Source organism: Panulirus ornatus, chromosome 24, assembly GCF_036320965.1.
Source record: "Panulirus ornatus isolate Po-2019 chromosome 24, ASM3632096v1, whole genome shotgun sequence".
NCBI lineage: Eukaryota > Metazoa > Arthropoda > Malacostraca > Decapoda > Palinuridae > Panulirus > Panulirus ornatus.
This window is the reverse complement of record NC_092247.1, coordinates 3,135,469-3,155,517: the sequence shown is the minus strand read 5'-3', so window position 1 is coordinate 3,155,517 and position 20,049 is coordinate 3,135,469. Positions and strand designations below refer to the sequence as shown.

Sequence of the window (20,049 nt, the reverse complement as noted above, 5' to 3'; positions counted from 1 at the left end):
GCCACCAGTGCTGTATCATCAGCGAACAACAACTGTCTCACTTTCCAAGCTCCCTCATCCACAACAGACTTCATACTTGCCCCTCTTTCCAAAACTCTTGCATTTACCTCCCTAACAACCCCATCCATAAACAAATTAAACAACCATGGAGACATCACACACCCCTGCCGCAAGCCTACATTCACTGAGAACCAATCACTTTCCTCTCTTCCTACATGTACACATGCCTTACATCCTCGATAAAAACTTTTCACTGCTTCTAACAACTTGCCTCCCACACCATATATTCTTAATACCTTCCACAGAGCATCTCTATCAACTCTATCATATGCCTTCTCCAGATCCATAAATGCTACATACAAATCCATTTGCTTTTCTAAGTATTTCTCACATACATATTTCAAAGCAAACACCTGATCCACACATCCTCTACCACTTCTGAAACCACACTGCTCTTCCCCAATCTGATGCTCTGTACATGCCTTCACCCTCTCAATCAATACCCTCCCATATAATTTACCAGCAATACTCAACAAACTTATACCTCTGTAATTTGAGCACTCACTCTTATCCCCTTTGCCTTTGTACAATGGCACTATGCACGCTTTCCGCCAATCCTCAGGCACCTCACCATGAGTCATACATACATTAAATAACCTTACCAACCAGTCAACAATACAGTCACCCCCTTTTTTAATAAATTCCACTGCAATACCATCCAAACCTGCTGCCTTGCCGGCTTTCATCTTCCGCAAAGCTTTTACTACCTCTTCTCTGTTTACCAAATCATTTTCCCTAACCCTCTCACTTTGCACACCACCTCGACCAAAACACCCTATATCTGCCACTCTATCATCAAACACATTCAACAAACCTTCAAAATACTTACTCCATCTCCTTCTCACATCACCACTACTTGTTATCACCTCCCCATTTGCGCCCTTCACTGAAGTTCCCATTTGCTCCCTTGTCTTACGCACTTTATTTACCTCCTTCCAGAACATCTTTTTATTCTCCCTAAAATTTAATGATACTCTCTCACCCCAACTCTCATTTGCCCTTTTTTTCACCTCTTGCACCTTTCTCTTGACCTCCTGTCTCTTTCTTTTATACATCTCCCACTCAATTGCATTTTTTCCCTGCAAAAATCGTCCAAATGCCTCTCTCTTCTCTTTCACTAATAATCTTACTTCTTCATCCCACCACTCACTACCCTTTCTAATCAACCCACCTCCCACTCTTCTCATGCCACAAGCATCTTTTGCGCAATCCATCACTGATTCCCTAAATACATCCCATTCCTCCCCCACTCCCCTTACTTCCATTGTTCTCACCTTTTTCCATTCTGTACTCAGTCTCTCCTGGTACTTCCTCACACAAGTCTCCTTCCCAAGCTCACTTACTCTCACCATCCTCTTCACCCTAACATTCACTCTTCTTTTCTGAAAACCCATACAAATCTTCACCTAAGCCTCCACAAGATAATGATCAGACATCCCTCCAGTTGCACCTCTCAGCACATTAACATCCAAAAGTCTCTCTTTCGCCCGCCTGTCAATTAACACGTAATCAAATAACGCTCTCTGGCCATCTCTCCTACTTACATACGTATACTTACGTATCTCTCGCTTTTTAAACCAGGTATTCCCAATCACCAGTCCTTTTTCAGCACATAAATCTACAAGCTCTTCACCATTTCCATTTACAAAACTGAACACCCCATGTATACCAATTATTCCCTCAACTGCCACATTACTCACCTTTGCATTCAAATCACCCATCACTATAACCCGGTCTCGTGCATCAAAACCACTAACACACTCATTCAGCTGCTCCCAAAACACTTGCCTCTCATGATCTTTCTTCTCATGCCCAGGTGCATATGCACCAATAATCACCCATCTCTCTCCATCAACTTTCAGTTTTACCCATATTAATCAAGAATTTACTTTCTTACATTTTATCACATACTCCCACAACTCCTGTTTCAGGAGTACTGCTACTCCTTCCCTTGCTCTTGTCCTCTCACTAACCCCTGACTTTACTCCCAAGACATTCCCAAACCACTCTTCCCCTTTACCCTTGAGCTTCGTTTCACTCAGAGCCAAAACATCCAGGTTCCTTTCCTCAAACATACTACCTATCTCTCCTACATATATACACATGTACATAATTCATACTGACTGCCTTTATTCATTCCCATCGATACCTCGCCACACATGAAATAACAACCCCCTCCCCCCTCATGTGTGCGAGGTAGCGCTAGGAAAAGACAACAAAGGCCCCATTCATTCACACTCAGTCTCTAGCTGTCATGTAATAATGCACCAAAACCACAGCTCTCTTTCCACATACAGGCCCCACAGAACTTTCCATGGTTTACCCCAGACACTTCACATGCCCTGGGGATAGGGGAGAAAGAATACTTCCTACGTATTCCCTGCATGTCATAAAAGGCGACTAAAAGGGAAGGGAGCGGGGGGCTGGAAATCCTCCCCTCTCGTTTTTTTTTAATTTTCCAGAAGAAGGAACGGTGAAGGGGGCCAGGTGAGGATATTTTCTCAAAGGCCCAGTCCTCTGTTCTTAACACTACCTTGCTAATGCAGGAAATGGCGAATGGTATGAAAGAAAAGAGAGAATGAGTGAGGAAAGATTGACAAAGAGGATATATGTGTCAGAGGTAGAGGGAATAAGGAGAAGCGGGAGACCAAATTGGGGGTGGAAGGATGGAGTGAAAAAGATTTTGGGCAATCAGGGCCTGAACTTACAGGAGGGTGAAAGACATGCAAAGAATAGAGTGAATTGGAACGAAGTGGTATAACGAGATTGACGTGCTGGCAATGGATTGAACCAGGGCATGTGAAGCATCTGGGGTAAACCTTGGAAAGTTTTGTGGGACCCATGCCTCACAACCATATCACAATGTTGGAACCACTATTCCTTCAAACACCCATTTTTGCTCTCCGAGATAAGGTTCTCGCCTTCCACACATTCTTCAATGCTCCCAGAACCTTCGCCCCCTCCCCCACCCTGTGACTCACTTCTGTTTCCACAGTTCCATCCGCTGCTAAATCCACTCTCAGATATCTATAGCATTTCACTTCCTCCAGTTTCTCTCCACTCAAACTTACCTCCCAGTTGACTTGTCCCTCAACCCTACTGAACCTATTAACCTTGCTCTTATTCATATTTACTCTCAGCTTTCTTCTTCCACACACTTCACCAAACTCAGTCACCAACTTCTGCAGTTTCTCACCTGAATCAACCACCAGCCCTGAATCATCAACGAACAACAACTGACCCACTTCCAAAGCCCTCTCATCCACAACAGATTGCATACTTGCCCCTCTCTCCAAAACTCTTGCATTCACCTCCCTAACTATCTCAATCATAAACAAATTAAACAACCATGGAGACATCATGCACCCCTGCTGCAAACCGACATCCACTGGGAACCAATCACTTTCCTATCTTCCTACTCATACACATGCCTTACATCCTTGATAAAACCTTTTCACTGCTTCTAGCAACTTACCTCTCACACCATATACTCTTAATACCTGTTTCTAACTGAAACTCCCTTATTGGTGGTGACCAGGGTAATAGAGTCTCCATAAGTAGTGAACTCCAGTGCCGCTCTATAGCATTTAGTGCCTTACCCTCAACAGGTCATGGGCAGATGGCAACTTTAGTACAGTGTTTGTAGAGGCTCTTACCTAATGTTCCTACTGACTACTTCTACCTAATGCTCCCAACTATTGTTCTTAATGCTTCTAACATAATGTTCTACTTAATGCTTCTAACATAATGTACTACTTCTATCTATTGCTCCTGCCATTTTGCCAAAAGGCAGGAAAGTCCAGAGTTACAAAGAACAAGCTGTGTAAGTTAAGCGTTGTCAATATTACAGTCCCACAATTGTAATCATGAAGCATACATACTACATTGAGGCTTTGAAGTAAATCCACTTTCCCTGGAAAAATAGCAGGGTAATTTTCAGGCCAAAAAGTTTCAAAATTGAAATAAAATGTAAGACATATCATAATGTTACCACTGGCAGACTGATACCAAATATATATGAGGTGAATTCTTGTGAAATACTTTTTATCAATAATCCCTTGAATTCTTAATTACAGGATGTAGTGGCCCTTCAAAAGTATTTCAGCCCTAAAATCATATACTAAGGTTTCAAAGCAATTCTACTTTCTGGAGAAAAATAGCAAAAAATGCAGGTAATTTTCAACCAAAATAGTTCTGTTTCAAAACTGAAATATAACTTAATGAAAGTCCTTTTTACTTTAAATAATAAATTAAAATATATCAGTTTCTATTCATACACATAATGAAAAGCCAAGGTTATAGCACATGGCCCTGTCCCTCCCAGAGAAAAATCAATGATGGATGTGCAAAAATGTTGTTGCAAGTACAAATCCACCTATTGCCTAAATCTTCCCCTTTTGTACACAGTCTGCCTCCTGAAACCATGGGGGTAATCATCAGTCTTTTGAAACCAAACTTAATCCTAAAAGCTGTGTAAATATGCCAGTAAGTCTACAATAACCCATTATCCATTAAGACTACACACCTTCACATCACTAAATTGGAAAAAATACTAATTCAGCCAGTCCACCAATGAATAAAAGAATTCATTGCTGGATATAAGCAACCAATGAAAAGGAAAAAAATCTAATCTAAAAAGTCTACAAAATTTCAAAAAACAAAATCAAACAACCATACAACTTTTTAGTACCTGCAACTGGATCTGTTTGTTGAATAAATCCCATATATTTCTCTTCTTAATGTCAATGCCAAGTCCCTGATGTCCTTCACTTGACAGAATGTACACAAGAAGGCCATTGCCACAGCCCAAGTCAACAAACGTCTGATAAGCAGTTAGTCCTTTCCTTTTTCTTTCCTGTCGCCACAGCACAATCAAGTAGGTGGCAATGGCAATATCCTCATATACAAACTTGAGAGGATCTGTTGTCTCTGGCCACATCTGCAATTACAAATCATTTATATTTCAGGCATAACTGCTTTTCCTGCCGTAGTGAAACAGCATCAGGAGCAGACGAACAATGGCCATATTTGCATATAATCACTTTCTGACAAGTCACATATAATGCAGCAAAACAAGAGCTTATTCTCCACAGCCATGCTCCAGAGACTATTTGATGGTTTTTTCTTGGCACTTCATATCACCTGATTCAGTCCAATAACAGCAGGTTGCAGCCATATACCACTCTGATCTAATTCATTCTGCCCTACACATGCCTTTCACACACCTGAATGTTCAGGCCCTTCATACCCTAACCCCCCAACCTTCACTCCATCATTCCATATCCTTGGTTTTTCCTAGATTTTGCAGGAGCATTTGACAAATCTAATCATGGAGTACTACTAATGAAAAAACACAACAAAATAGTAATGGAAAAACAGGAAAATTAATAAAGGAATTTCTATCCAGCAACAAGTTCAAAGCAGCTGCAACTAGAAATGTCCAATGAAGACACACTTTCAGGCGTAAGGAATGAGGAATGGTATTAGCTTCCATAGTACTCTTTGTAATCATATCAGAAATGGATGAGGATGTATGACAGAGACATGATAGTCAGTAAAGCAATGAAAAATGAGACTCAAAAAAAATGGAATGGAAAGAACCTAATAGAATCTATCAAAGAATAATTTGTAAAGTGCCACTGAATAAAAGCATGGGGGACAAATGTGAATGTTTGAATTACAAAGATAAGTTACATATACCTGTAAGTTGAATGGAAGAGAGGTGATGGTGATTGAGAGGGTGACAGTATGCACAGAAGCATCGGATTCTGAAATGATAGTGGGAGTGGGGACCAAGCATTTGCTTTGAAGAATACATGCAAGAAATATTTAAGAGAAAGAAAAGGATGTGTACTGGCAGTGATAGATCTGGTGAAAGAATATGATAGGGATGACATAGAAGCTTTGTGGAAGGTGCTACAAATGTATGGTGTAGCAAGAAAGCTACCAGAGCAGGAAGAGATGGTGAGTGGAGCCAACTTTAAGTGGGTGTGTGACAAGGGTGTCTATTGTTACTATGGCTGTTTAATCTGCTAATGGATGGAGTGTTGAGGGAGGTAAATGTGAGGGCTTTAGAAAAGGATGGGTCCACAGTCTTTTGAAAGTTGGGAGGACTGGAAGGTCAGTCAGTCAGTTGCTGTTTGCAGATACTTTGGTGGAAATGTCATAGCTGAGAAGAGTGAGTGTTTGTGAAAAGTGAAGTAATGGGGTCTAGCAGTGGAGAGAGACAGTTCAATATGAAAGTGACTTTGAATGGAGAGAATATGAAAAAAGTGGGGTGTTTTAAAACCTGAGAGTGAACACAACAGTTATGAAAGCTCAAGTGAATGATACAGTGAGTGAAGGGGTCAATAATCATTGGTGTGATAAGAGGTGTCTGCAAAGAGAGGTCACTCTCAGAGAAGGCAATGATAGGAAGTCCAAATGATGCTGTACAAATGTGTGTCATGGGTACGAACTGCGAAAGTACTGGAGAGTGGATGTGTTGGAAATGAAATGCCTAAGGACAGTGTGGTGTAAGGAGGAATGATCATATAAGGAATGAGAGAGAGAGAGAGAAAGATGTGGCAGTATGAGAAATACATCTGAGAGGGCTGAGCATGGTGTTCTAAATGGTATGCACATGGAGAGGCTGAGAGAGGATGTATCCATTCGAAGTGGAAGGAACAAAGAGAGGTAAACCAAGGGCGAGATGAAAGGATTGAGATAAAAGCTGCAGAAGGGTATGAGGTATGCATAGGATTGAGCAAAACTGAACAAAGTGGTGCAGTTGAGGTGATGTGACATCAATGGGCTGAACCAGGGTATATGAAGTGGTCAGAGGAAACCATGAAAAGGTCTATGGGAACTGGCTGCAGATAGTAGGGCTCTGGGTTTGGAAAATTATACACAATAGCTGGAGGGCAGTTATGAGCAAATAAATGCTGTGTAATCAATTGCCTAGTTGTACTGTATTGGAAGTTTTATGCTCATGGGGCCCTATCTCTTGAACATTCTCTAATACTTTACAACTCAAATTTATGTATGCTGTTTGCATTAACCACAACTTCAGTTATTTTGTTCCATTAATCCATCACTCTTTATCTTATGAAAGTACTATTTTACATGTATTTTTTACAAATTTCTTGTCATACCCTCAGATATTGCATGTCTATTTTTTCTATTTTCTATTATACCTAATCGCCTTTTCCCGCGTCAGCAAAGGTAGCGCCAGGGAACAGACAAAGAATGGCCCATCCTGGATGTGGATAGGGAGCTGTGGTTTCAGTGCATCACACATGACAGCTAGAGTCTTAGTGTGAATGAATGTGGCCTTTTTGTCTCTTTTCCAGGCACTACCTTGCTGAAGCAAGGGGTAGCAATGCTGCTTCCTGTGGGGCGGGGAAGTGCTGGGAATAGATGAAGGCAAGCAGGTATGAATATGTACATGTATATATGTAAATGTCTGTGCATGTGTATGTATATGTATGCATATATGTTGATATGTACATATACATATTGCATTACCGTATGCTAATAAAACAATAGTCTGTGGCAAATTTGTCAAGTGGTCATGAACTTCAGAATGCAGCTAAAAGTGAATGAGGGAATTACTGGAAGTTGAAATAAGGAAGTACCAGAACACTGTAGGTAACAAGAGTTCTGAAATATTATGCACATGTAAAAATGATGTATATGGAAAGAATGATCAAAAGAATTTTTTTTATAGATCTGAGTGCAAAGATAGGCCACAAGTCAAGTGAAAGAGGTGTGTAATGATAAAGAAATCTGATGATATATTCAAAGAGTGAGATGTCTTGAGGAAGTTTCATACAATTTACTCATGATGAACAGTAAAAAATAAGCTATAAAATACATAGAGACGGATAAATCAGATGAGAGGCATGCATAGGATACAGAAAACTGGAGAAATGTGGTATACAAGAAATGAAGTTTTGTCAGTGGGTTGACCTAGGGTATGTGAGGACATGAGAGAAAACACAGAAAGATCTACTACATTGGCTGTGAATAAGAGGCTCTGGTTTTGGTATGTTATGCATGATGATTAGAGGGTGGATGCAAAAACATGAGATCATTCTTTGTTCCTGGCACTACCTTACCAAACAGGAAATGGCACATGAGTATGAAAAAAAACGAGTACAGTATAAATATTTGTACTTATTTGTAGTAGAAATACAAATTTTCATAAATCTACTGTACATCAGTTTGAAGGGCTAAAAAGCACAATGAAAAATACCATTAGAAAAATACGACTGCTATTTACCTTTACCAAAGAATGTCCATACTTGCTCTTCAGTCTTTGATATGAATCATTATATTCCTGAACATCAATAAGTCTGAGAGATCCTCTGTCCTCCACATTTCCATCCTCTAGAACTTCAGTAGCCCATTTCCTTAACTTTGGAAAAACATTCTTCTGCACCCACATTACATTGGGGTCTTCTTTAAGTGACTCATCATCTTTTTCTGAGGGAACAAAAATCACAAAAGGTAAAGCTGCTTTTAAACAGAGAAGGGGAAGTGTACAACCAAGAAGTAAAACAAAAGATTACAATTACAGTTGGATAAGCAGTAATGGTTTCATGAAGATCATAAATGTAAGGCCCAAAGAAACTTACTGAATAATAGGTTTAAAGTAAGAGAGGATGCACTTTTTCATCAAACTGGAAAATGCATATCATCATGTATAACCCTAGGACATTTTTTATGGGGCAGCTGTGCTCTGAAGTTCCTTGACGAGACTGTAATCCCCTTCATCAACAAATGATGGCACAGCCTTTCAAAAAGTGACACATCACTTGCAGCATACCCAAAAGTAAGTGGGGTCTGGTATTACTTGGAAAATGCATTCAACATAGTAAACATGATAAGGTTAAGTAATGCACTGTCATTAATAAATAACAAATTACGAGTCACTGTGGCCATTGCATTTTTTTCACTGATGGTGCAATGTAGGATATAACTCAGAATGTTATGAGATTGGATGGCATGTGAACCTAATAATATTGCTTTTATTCACATTCACTCTCAACTTTCTCCTTTCAAACACTTTTCCAAACTCAGTTACCAACTTATGCAGTTTCTCACTCAAATCAGCCACCAATGCTGTATCATCAGAAAACAACAACTGACTCATTTCCTAGGCCCTCTCATCCCCCATCGACTGCATACTCACCCCTTTCTACAAGATTCTTGCATTTACCTCCATAAATCCCTGGGGTTAGGGGAGAAAGAGCACTGCCCACATATTCCCTGTGACACAGAAGGTGAATGAAATGGATGAGAGAGGGAGCTAGAAATCCTCCCTTCCTGTATTACTTTCCAAAAGAAGGAACAGAGAAAGGACCCAAATGAGAAATTTTCCATCAAGGCTCTTTCATCTGTTCTTGGTGCTACCTTGCTCACGCAGAAAATGGCAAGCATTTACGACAATATAAATATATACATACATACTTTCATTTTACTTTAACATGCTTGATCGCCTTTTCGTGGATCAGCGAGGTAGCGCCAGGAAACAAATGAAGAAAGACCCATACAGGAGAGACTGAGTGTAGAATGGCAAAAGGTGTGAGCAAATGATGTGAGGGGAAGGGGGGGTGGGATGGGATCGGATGTATTTAGGGAAGCAGTGATGGCTTGTGCAAAAGATGCATGTGGCATGAGAAAGGTGAGAGGTGGGCAGATTAGAAAGGGTAGTGAGTGGTGGGATGAAAAAGTAAGGTTGTTAGTAAAAGGGATGAGAGAGGCATTTGGATGACTCTTGCAGGGAGGTACATATACATACATGTACATATTCAAACTTGCTGCCTTCATCTATTTCCATCACCACCCCTCCACACATGACATAGCCCCCCCCCCCCTTTTCAGCGAGGTAACAGCAGGAAAAGACAAAAAAGGCCACATTCATTCACACTCAGTTTCTAGCTGTCATGTGTAATGCACCAAAACCACAGCTCCTTTTCCACATCCAGACCCCACAAAACTTTCCAATGGTTTACCTAAGATGCTTCACATGCCTTAGTTCAATCCACTGACAGCACGATGACTCTGGCATACAACATCATTCCAATTCACTCTATTCCTTGCATGCCTTTCACCCTCCTATATGTTCAGGCCATGATCGCTTAAAATCTTTTCACTCCTTCCTTCCACCCCTAATTTGGTCTCCTGCTTCTCCTTCTTCCCTCCACCTCTGACACATGTATCCTCTTTGCCAATCTTTCCTCACTCATTCTCTCCATGTGTCCAAACCATTTCAACACACCCTCTTCTGCTCTCTTAACCACACTCATTTTATTACCATACATCTATCTTACCCTTTCATTGCATACTCAATCAAACCATCTCTCATCGCATACTGTCTCAAACATTTAATTTCCAACACAACTACCTCTTCTGCACAACCCTATCTATAGCCCATGCCTCGCCACCATAACATTGTTGGAACCACTATTCCTTCAAACATACCCATTTTTGCTCTCCGAGATAACGTTCTCGCCTTCCACACATTCCTCAACGCTCCCAGAACCTTCGTCCCCTCCCCATCCTGTGAGTCACCTCCACTCCCATGGTTCCATTTGCTGCGAAGTCCACTCCCAAATATCTAAAACACTTGACTTCCTCCAGTTTTTCTCCATTCAAACTTGCCTCCCAGTTAACTTGTCCCTCAACCCTACTGATCCTAATAATCTTGCTCTTATTCACAATTACGCTCAACTTTCTTCTCTCACACACTTTACTAAACCCAGTCACCAACTTCTGCAGCTTCTTACCTGAATCAGCCACCAGTGCTGTATCATCAGCAAACAACAACTGACTCATTTACCAAGCCCTCTTATCAGCAACAGACTGCATACTTGCCCCTCTCTCTAAAACTCTCGAATTCACCTCCCTAACAACCCCATCCATAAACAAATTAAACAACCATGGAGACATCACACACCCCTGCGGCGAACTGACATTCACTGAGAACCAACCACTTTCTTCTCTTCCTACTCGTACACATGCCTTACATCCATGGTAAAAACTTTTCACTGCTTCTAGCAACTTACCTCCCACACCACATACTCTTAATACCTTCCACAAAGCATCTCTATAAACCTTATCATATGCCATCTCTAGATTCATAAATGCCACATAAGAATCCACCTGTTTTTCTAAGTATTTCTCACATTCATTCTTCAAAGTAAACACCTGATCCACACGTCCTCTACCACTTCTGAAACTACACTGCTCTTCCCCAATCTGATGCTCTGCACATGCCTTTACCCTCTCAATCAATACCCTCCCATACAGTTTCCCAGCAATACTCAACAAACTTATGACTCTGTAATTTGAACACTCACTTTTATCCCCTTTGCCTTTGTACAATGGCACTATGCATGCATTCCGCCAATCTTCAGGCACTTCACCATGATCCATACATACAGTTAATATTCTTACCAACCAATGAACAACACAGTCACCCCCTTTTTTAATAAATTCCACTGCAGTACCATTCCAAACCCACTGCCTTGCCGGCTTTCATCTTCCACAAAGCTTTCATTACCTCTTCTCTGCTTACCAAACCATTCTCCCTGACCCTCTCACTTCGCTCACAACCCCAACCAAATCACTCTATATCTGCCACTCTATCATCAAACTCATTCAACAAACCTTCAAAATACTCACTCCATCTCCTTACTTCATCGCTATTTGTTATCACCTCCCCATTTGCCCCCTTAACCGATGTTCCCATTTGTTCTCTTGTCTTATGCACTTTATTTACCTCCTTCCAAAACATCTTATTCTCCCTAAAATTTAATGGTAATCTCTCACCCCAACTCTCATTTGCCCTCTTTTTCACCTCTTGCACCTTTCTCTTGACCTCCTGCCACTTTCTTTTATACAGTCATTTGCACTACTTCCCTGAAAAAATCATCCAAATGCCTCTCTCTTCTCTTTCACTAACAATCTTACTTTGTCATCCCACTACTCACTACCCTTTCTAATCTGCCCACCTCTCACCTTTCTCATGCCCCATGCATCTTTTGTGCAAGCCATCAGTACTTCCCTAAATGCATCCCATTCCTCCCCCAGTCCCCTTACGTTATTTGCTCTCACCTTTTGCCATTCTGCACTTAATCTCTCCTAGTACTTCCTCACACAAGTCTCCTTTCCAAGCTCACACTCACCACTCTATTCTCCGCAACACATTCTCTATTCTTTTCTGAAAACCTCTACATATCTTCAACTCTGCCTCCACAAGATAATATATATATTATTTCATTATTATTATACTTTGTTGCTGTCTCCCGCGTTAGCGAGGTAGCACAAGGAAACAGACGAAAGAAAGGCCCAACCCACCCACATACACATGTATATACATACACACCCACACATGCACATATACATATCTATACATTTCAATGTATATATACATAGATAGATTTGGTGGAGAAGGGTGGATATGCTGGAAATGAGATGTTTGAGGACAATATGTGGTGTGAGGTGGTTTGATCGAGTAAGTAATGAAAGTGTGGTAATAAAAAGAGTGTGGTTGAGAGAGCAGAAGAGGGTGTTTTGAAATGGTTTGGTCAGATGGAGAGAATGACTGAGGAAAGATTGACAAAGAGGATATATGTGTCAGAGGTGAAGGGAGCGAGGAGAAGTGAGAGACCAAATTGTAGGTGGAAAGATGTAGTGAAAAAGATTTTGAGTGATCGGGGCCTGAACATGTAGGAGGGTGAAAGGCTTACAAAGAATAGAGTAAATTGGAACGATGTGGTATACTGGGGTCGACGTCCTGTCAATGGATTGAACCAGGGCTTGTGAAGCATCTGGGGTACACCATGGAAAGTTTTGTAGGGCCTGGATGTGGAAAGGGAGCTCTGGTTTCAGTGCATTATACATTATACCCAATAACCTTGCTCTCATTCACATTTACTCTCACCTTTCTTTTTTCACACACTTTACCAAACTCAGTTGCCAACTTCTGCAGTTTCTCACCCGAATCAGCCACTAGCGCTGTATCATCAACGAACAACAGACTCACTTTCCAAGCCCTCTCATCCCCAACAGACTGCATACTTGCCCCTTTCTCCAAAACTCTTGTATTCACTTCCCTAACAACCCCATCCATAAACAAATTAATCAACCATGGAGACATCATGCACCCTTACCGCAAACCGACATTCAATGAGAACCAATCACTTTCCTCTCTTCCTACTCGTACACATGCCTTACATCCTTGGTAAAAACTTTTCACTGCTTCTGGCAACTTGCCTCCCACACCATATACTCTTAATACCTTCCTCAAAGCACCTCTATCAACCCTATCATATGCCTTCTCCAGATCCATAAATACTACATACAAATCCACGTTTTTCTAAGTATTTGCCACATACATTTTTCAAAACAAACACCTGATCCACACATCCTCTACCACTTCTAAAACCACACTGCTCTTCCCCAATCTGATGCTCTGTACATGCCTTTACCCTCTCAATCAATACCCTTCCATACAATTTCCCAGGAATACTCAACAAACTTATACCTCTGTAATTTAAATATGCATGCATTTCGCCAATCCTCAGGCACTTCACTATGAACCATACATACACTGAATATCCTTACCAACCAGTCAACAACACAGTCACCCCCGTTTTTAATAAATTCCACTGCAATACTATCCAAACCCACCGCTTTGATTGTCATTTCCCGAGTCAGCGAGGTGGCACCATGAAACATCATTAATGAGATGGCCTCAGTTAAGGATTCACTTACCCATGCCATCTCATCTAAAATAAAATATGTATCAAACACTTACAGCAAAAATATGGTGCAACTAAAGTGAAATTTCTTGAAAATATATATCTTGGTATATGTGGAGAATTAAGTCTTTATTTCCAAATATTGCCACTACAGACAATCTATTTTCATTGAAACATTGCAATCTAAATGGCATACATAAGTATCTAGTCAAATGACCCAATACCCCTGATTGCCTCTTTTTACTATCTTTCAATGGCTTCTAGTACTAATGCTAACTGCATTTTCAACATATTCTCCTGACAAAAAATTGTGTCCTTAACTTTTCTTGCATTTTTTGTTCTCTTCTGTTCTACTCCATTCTCATATATTATGCATAAGACCTTTCCTATTCATGTTCTAGTGGATCATGAGCATAATGCTTTGATTTTCATTCATACACCAACACCTTATGTGCTGAAAAAACAAAATGAACAGAATTTTCCATAATAACAAAAGCCCCATTTATATTTTATCTCCATACATTATAAATTGAAAACATGGGGGATTCACATCTTCATTCCATAATTATAATCAGTCTTTGCTACATTTCAGTTGCCATGAGAGAACAAAACCAACTAGAATGTGTGCTTTGAACTCTGGCAATTGGAAGAAAGACAGATGGCTAAATATACCATAAAACTTACCTTTAAAACAAGAAAATCCAATGCTACTAGCTGTGAAAAAGAATGAATAGTTGATGCGTGGGATGACGCAATGCGCTGCTCGATTTGATTCTGTCAGGTAGCTTACACACATCCTCCTCCCATCTGAAGCAATTATTGAAAGCAAATTGTATGACAGACGTTCACTAAAGCCTATCTGAAATCTGGGAAAGTGTGAATAAGGAGCAAACGGTAAATATCTAAAAATCTATCTAAATAGAAAAGTACGAGTATTATCATCAGGGAATATTACAAAAGAAAAAGGTCACTGACCCTGGGAGACAAGCCTTCCCTGTACTATTCTTGTTCTTGACATAGTCTCTTGATTCATTTTCATCTCATAAAACAACTTCTTTTCTATAACCATTACTTGGTCCTTATCAATATTTTCCTTTTTAGTGACCAACATAGCATGGGCAAAGAACATGTTTCAATCTCAGTCATTTCAGATGAAAGAAAAAAGTGGAGAGAGTAGAAACTAATCATGGCTCCATAATATAATTAAATACAATAATGTACTACATTTTCATAATATCCTTTAACAGTTATAAGACAAAAAAAATGAATACATAAACATTAACTATATATTAGTGTTAACACTGAAATCATTTTTCTTAAATTCATTTCACTGTGTTTTTAAAACCATATTGTGTTATTTCACTGTCCAATATTAGTCAAATTAACCTAAAAAGTAAAAAACCTATGTATATATCAAAGGCATTAAAACCTGTTACATTTAAAATGAGAACAGAAGCAAAGTAAAAGACAAAATCAATACCCCAGGCATTGGCTTTATACCTTCCCACATGTGAACTGCTGGCATTCTGTCCACAAAAACACAAACTGTCCTTGCCACACAAAATACAATGACAACACTTAACTCTCACAACTCATTCATCCTAACTCTCAATTTTTCCTATAGTGAGTGCTATGTGCTAGCCCTGCCTCTTGGCATAATGGTAATGTAAGTAGTAGGTAGGAACATTAAACAGGAGCATCAGATAGAATATGTAGTAATATGAGGTATGAGCATTAGGTAAAAGTAATAGGTTGGAGCATTGGGTAGACCTATTTGGTAGATATAATTGGAAGGAACATCAGGCAGGAGCCTCTGAAAGCACTGCATTAAAGTTGCCCTCTGCCAGTGGCCTGTAAAGGGTGAGGATCTATACTAAAAAGTGGCACTGAAGTTCATCAGTTATGGAGACTCCTCTACTATGGCCATCCCCTTGAAGGAGTTTAAGAAGGGAACAGTTGTCAGAAACAGTATTACTATAAACAAGTGGTAAGCATAAAATGTGCTTCATGAAAAGGAGGTGGTCTTACTGATGCCACTGACTGGGCACTGGTTATTATAAATGAATGAATGAATGGAGACAGTGGAGTGTGGTTTTGCTTTTGATGTATCCATAAAGAAGGAATCGAGACTAAGGTGGTCTTCATTAGCCAATCAAAATCATAGTACAACTTTGAAAAACAGTAACTGGTAATCTATTACATGGGAGGTTAGCCTAAGATGAGGAGCTCAGCTTATCAAAAAGCATGGCATATTGTACTGATGAATAACCTTCATGTTTTATGTTAATAACTAACCCCACCATCATTCATGAATTTCAACCCACTCAAAATATGACTTATGCAAAAGTTGACCCTCTACTTTTTGCTTACAAATTTGACTGTCAAATAAGTTTATTCAGTATTCATATACATAATTCTACAGGTCAATCCTCAGGTAACTTTTAGGAACAAGGCTGGCAAGGCCCAGTCCAGGGAGGATCAGAGTAAGGTAGTGAAAATACAAACACACATGCTGAAAAAAAAAAGGCAAATTCACTTCAGAAATCAACTCCAAGGAAATTAAGTTTAATATGCACATATGCCCAGAGCTTCATTATGAAATGCAATGAACTTACATACCATGCAGTTACTGAAAAACCGAACATTATTGCAATCTCAGAAACAAGGGTAAACTCTGAGCATAAACACTTAATTGCTGAGTTAGCTACACCCAGACACAAATTATTTACAAAAGATCACTTATAAAGGGTAGGTGGTGGAGTTCTGATATACAGTGATAACAATCTAAGAGCTATTAACGTAAGCAAAGTAGACACGCACACTTCCTACTCTTTAAATTGACATTACAACAAGTTCAAAAGTAAACTACGTCTCGCTGTTATTTACAGACATCCAAAGCAAAAAGATGACACTAAGATGCTATACAATGAAATCAAAACTATAGTAGTAAAGAGGGGACATCAATAGTCCAAACATAAACTGGAACATATCAACAGGGGACGAGACTAATGGAACTGATTGAAGATGCTTTTTAAGAGCCGTTAACTACAAAACCAACTAGTGGTAAAAAACATTTTTGATCTTTTCCTCACCAGTAACACAAACTTTAGATTATGAAATAAATGACAACAAACTCTTGATCCCAGATTACAGGTGAACAAATTTTGAAAACATCTGACAAGAAATTTGCAGCACCAATTGGACAAAACCTCTTGATGTTCATACAGAAAAGGAAATTTGGAATAATCCTAAAAACACACTACTCGAGACTGAAAATAAACATATTCCGTGAATTATAAAGAAAACTTGCAATATTTAAAATCATCATGGTAGAATAGTGTGATTAATTTGCTAAGGGAAGAGAACATATAAGAAATTCAATTCAATGGGAACCAACAAAAATCGCCAGGAATTAATCAAAATCCATAAAATGTGCAATTGAGTGGGAGAAGTATAAAAGAAAGAGACAGGAGGTCAAGAGAAAGGTGCAAGAGGTGAAAAAAAGGGCAAATGAGAGTTGGGGTGAGAGACTATCAGTAAATTTTAGGGAGAATAAAAAGATGTTCTGGAAGGAGGTAAATAGGGTGCGTAAGACAAGGGAGCAAATGGGAACTTCAGTGAAGGGCGTAAATGGGGAGGTGATAACAAGTAGTGGTGATGTGAGAAGGAGATGGAATGAGTATTTTGAAGGTTTGTTGAATGTGTCTGATGACAGAGTGGCAGATATAAGGTGTTTGGGTCGAGGTGGTGTGCAAAGTGAGAGGGTTAGGGAAAATGATTTGGTAAACAGAGAAGAGGTAGTAAAAGCTTTGCAGAAGATGAAAGCCGGCAAGGCAGCAGGTTTGGATGGTATTGCAGTGGAATTTATTAAAAAAGGGGGTGACTGTATTGTTGACTGGTTGGTAAGGTTATTTAATGTATGTATGACTCATGGTGAGGTGCCTGAGGATTGGCGGAATGCGTGCATAGTGCCATTGTACAAAGGCAAAGGGGATAAGAGTGAGTGCTCAAATTACAGAGGTATAAGTTTGTTGAGTATTCCTGGTAAATTATATGGGAGGGTACTGATTGAGAGGGTGAAGGCATGTACAGAGCATCAGATTGGGGAAGAGCAGTGCGGTTTCAGAAGTGGTAGAGGATGTGTGGATCAGGTGTTTGCTTTGAAGAATGTATGTGAGAAATACTTAGAAAAGCAAATGGATTTGTATGTAGCATTTATGGATCTGGAGAAGGCATATGATAGAGTTGATAGAGATGCTCTGTGGAAGGTATTAAGAATATATGGTGTGGGAGGCAAGTTGTTAGAAGCAGTGAAAAGTTTTTATCGAGGATGTAAGGCATGTGTACGTGTAGGAAGAGAGGAAAGTGATTGGTTCTCAGTGAATGTAGGTTTGCGGCAGGGGTGTGTGATGTCTCCATGGTTGTTTAATTTGTTTATGGATGGGGTTGTTAGGGAGGTAAATGCAAGAGTTTTGGAAAGTGGGGCAAGTATGAAGTCTGTTGGGGATGAGAGAGCTTGGAAAGTGAGTCAGTTGTTGTTCGCTGATGATACAGCGCTGGTGGCTGATTCATGTGAGAAACTGCAGAAGCTGGTGACGGAGTTTGGTAAAGTGTGTGGAAGAAGAAAGTTAAGAGTAAATGTGAATAAGAGCAAGGTTATTAGGTACAGTAGGGTTGAGGGTCAAGTCAATTGGGAGGTGAGTTTGAATGGAGAAAAACTGGAGGAAGTGAAGTGTTTTAGATATCTGGGAGTGGATCTGTCAGCGGATGGAACCATGGAAGCGGAAGTGGATCATAGGGTGGGGGAGGGGGCGAAAATTTTGGGAGCCTTGAAAAATGTGTGGAAGTCGAGAACATTATCCCGGAAAGCAAAAATGGGTATGTTTGAAGGAATAGTGGTTCCAACAATGTTGTATGGTTGCGAGGCGTGGGCTATGGATAGAGTTGTGCGCAGGAGGATGGATGTGCTGGAAATGAGATGTTTAAGGACAATGTGTGGTGTGAGGTGGTTTGATCGAGTAAGTAACGTAAGGGTAAGAGAGATGTGTGGAAATAAAAAGAGCGTGGTTGAGAGAGCAGAAGAGGGTGTTTTGAAATGGTTTGGGCACATGGAGAGAATGAGTGAGGAAAGATTGACCAAGAGGATATATGTGTCGGAGGTGGAGGGAACGAGGAGAAGAGGGAGACCAAATTGGAGGTGGAAAGATGGAGTGAAAAGGATTTTGTGTGATCGGGGCCTGAACATGCAGGAGGGTGAAAGGAGGGCAAGAAATAGAGCGAATTGGAGTGATGTGGTATACAGGGGTTGACGTGCTGTCAGTGGATTGAATCAAGGCATGTGAAGCGTCCGGGGTAAACCATGGAAAGCTGTGTAGGTATGTATATTTGCGTGTGTGGACGTGTGTATGTACATGTGTATGGGGGGGGGTTGGGCCATTTCTTTCGTCTGTTTCCTTGCGCTACCTCGCAAACGCGGGAGACAGCGACAAAGTATAAAAAAAAAAAAAAAAAAAAAATGTGTAAGGTCATAAGACACAGTAGATGCGAGGAAGAGAATTTCATTAAAAGTTAGAAATAATCCTACGAAATTCTTCAAATATATAAGGCAAAAGAATACAGTAAAAGAAGGAACTGGACCATTACAAAACAAACATGAAACACTAACTACTGACGACAAGGAAATGGCTACCATACTAAATTATTTCTTTAACTCCATGTTCACAATTGAAGAAGCGTCTCGAATACTGCAACCAATGAAAATGCTTCAAGGATCTGATGAAGAAGAGAGTTGAAGGTTAGAGAGATAAAGAGCTCCAAAGTGCTTAAATACCTGGACCAACTAAACCCTACCAAATCCAATGACCCAGAAAACTTAGCTCCAAGACTTATAAGAGGTCAGGAGACAGCTGATATACCACATACCAAAAATATTCAGTACATCTTTATTGGATGGTCAAGTGCCAACTGACTGCAAACTAGCAAATATTACTCATATATATAAGAAATGACATAAAAAGGGTCTCGAACTACAGCCAAATTAGCCTTCCGTCAATGTTAGGAAAAAAAAAGATGGAAAAATAATACAAGATAAAATTTTCATGTTTCTAGAAGATCACAAAATTATATCCGGCAATCAACACAGTTTCAGCAACAGAAAATCCAGCCATACAAATATGCTGGAATTTTTTAATGTCATCTATCAGAATTGGGATTAAAAAGTACCGTCTTATGTAGTATA

General features: G+C 39.9%; 1 protein-coding gene across 3 annotated transcripts in view; it reads right to left on the bottom strand.

The window, feature by feature from the left end:
* Window positions 1-20,049, bottom strand: part of LOC139757018 (probable tRNA (uracil-O(2)-)-methyltransferase) — a 65,812-nt gene that overhangs the window by 26,620 nt on the left and 19,143 nt on the right. For all 3 annotated transcript variants that reach the window (XM_071676982.1, XM_071676981.1, XM_071676983.1), the window contains exons 4-6: window positions 14,496-14,618; window positions 8,324-8,526; window positions 4,751-4,999 (exon numbers count right to left, since the gene is read on the bottom strand). In XM_071676982.1, the coding sequence (XP_071533083.1) occupies window positions 4,751-4,999; window positions 8,324-8,526; window positions 14,496-14,618 (575 nt within the window). The remainder of the gene's footprint in view (window positions 1-4,750; window positions 5,000-8,323; window positions 8,527-14,495; window positions 14,619-20,049) is intronic.